The sequence below is a fragment of the Alligator sinensis genome, unplaced genomic scaffold (genome assembly GCF_000455745.1).
Source record: "Alligator sinensis unplaced genomic scaffold, ASM45574v1 scaffold1322_1, whole genome shotgun sequence".
Classification (NCBI taxonomy): Eukaryota; Metazoa; Chordata; order Crocodylia; family Alligatoridae; genus Alligator; species Alligator sinensis.
In genome coordinates, this window is record NW_005842116.1 from 794438 (window position 1) to 795253 (window position 816).

At 52.9% G+C, this 816-nt stretch overlaps 2 protein-coding genes across 5 annotated transcripts in view; one reads left to right on the forward strand and one right to left on the reverse strand.

Moving 5' to 3' along the window:
- Positions 1 to 816, reverse strand: part of LOC102374233 (CMRF35-like molecule 8) — a 64769-nt gene that overhangs the window by 14249 nt on the left and 49704 nt on the right. The gene's annotated exons all lie outside the window — the stretch shown is intronic.
- Positions 465 to 816, forward strand: part of CTSE (cathepsin E) — a 5828-nt gene continuing 5476 nt past the window's right edge. Inside the window, exon 1 of the mRNA XM_025205427.1 lies at positions 465 to 589. Within this exon, the coding sequence (XP_025061212.1) occupies positions 465 to 589 (125 nt within the window). The remainder of the gene's footprint in view (positions 590 to 816) is intronic.

Genomic DNA, 816 nt, shown 5'->3' on the forward strand with positions numbered 1-816 from the left:
GACAAAGGGCTCCATTTAGCACACGCACACAGATGTACAGACATCCCTCTCACTCTCTTAGTGTTTTGAGCCTGGAGCTGGCAACAGAACGCTAGATCCAAAAGGCAGATGACCCTTCCCACCTAAAACCCAGCCACATCCTCAGAGACGTGCCTAAGTCATGAGGTTAGGACCCACAGCCAAATGTGCCTAGAGCCTGGGAGAGTTCCCCTGACTCAAGGGCTGGCCCAGCCCATTGCACAGACTCCATTGTGCAAGGTCTGGTCTGGAGGCCCAGTTCTGCAGTGACAGATCAAGTATCCACACAGTGCCAGCTGTTCCAAGAACAACACCCAGTCCGCTGCAACTGCTCCTCCCGTACCTATTCCCTTTAAGCTTGGCACAGTCTCCCTATTTGTCTGGTTCTGCTGAGGTTTCCTACAGTGCCAATGCCTGACCACCGCTGTCCTTTGCTCTTTGGCTAGATGGAGTACTTCGGACAGATTTCTATTGGGAGCCCTCCTCAGAATTTCACCGTGGTGTTCGACACAGGCTCCTCCAACCTCTGGGTCCCTTCCATCTACTGTGTCAGCCCAGCCTGCGGTAAGCAGAAGTGCCTCTCGGCCCGAAGGCTACCTGGGCAGCTTATAGAGGCAGGACTCAAAACCCAGGGAAGTTGGCGGAGTCAGACCAGTCTGAATGAAAGGCCAAACCAGCCCCACAACCTTCATCGATATTTTCCTCTTCATTTCAAACTAACTGGCTGAGTTGAGCCCCTGCTAGGCAACTGCAGAAAACAGTCAGAGACGCTCCGAAGCCAAACTTTTACAATGTAGG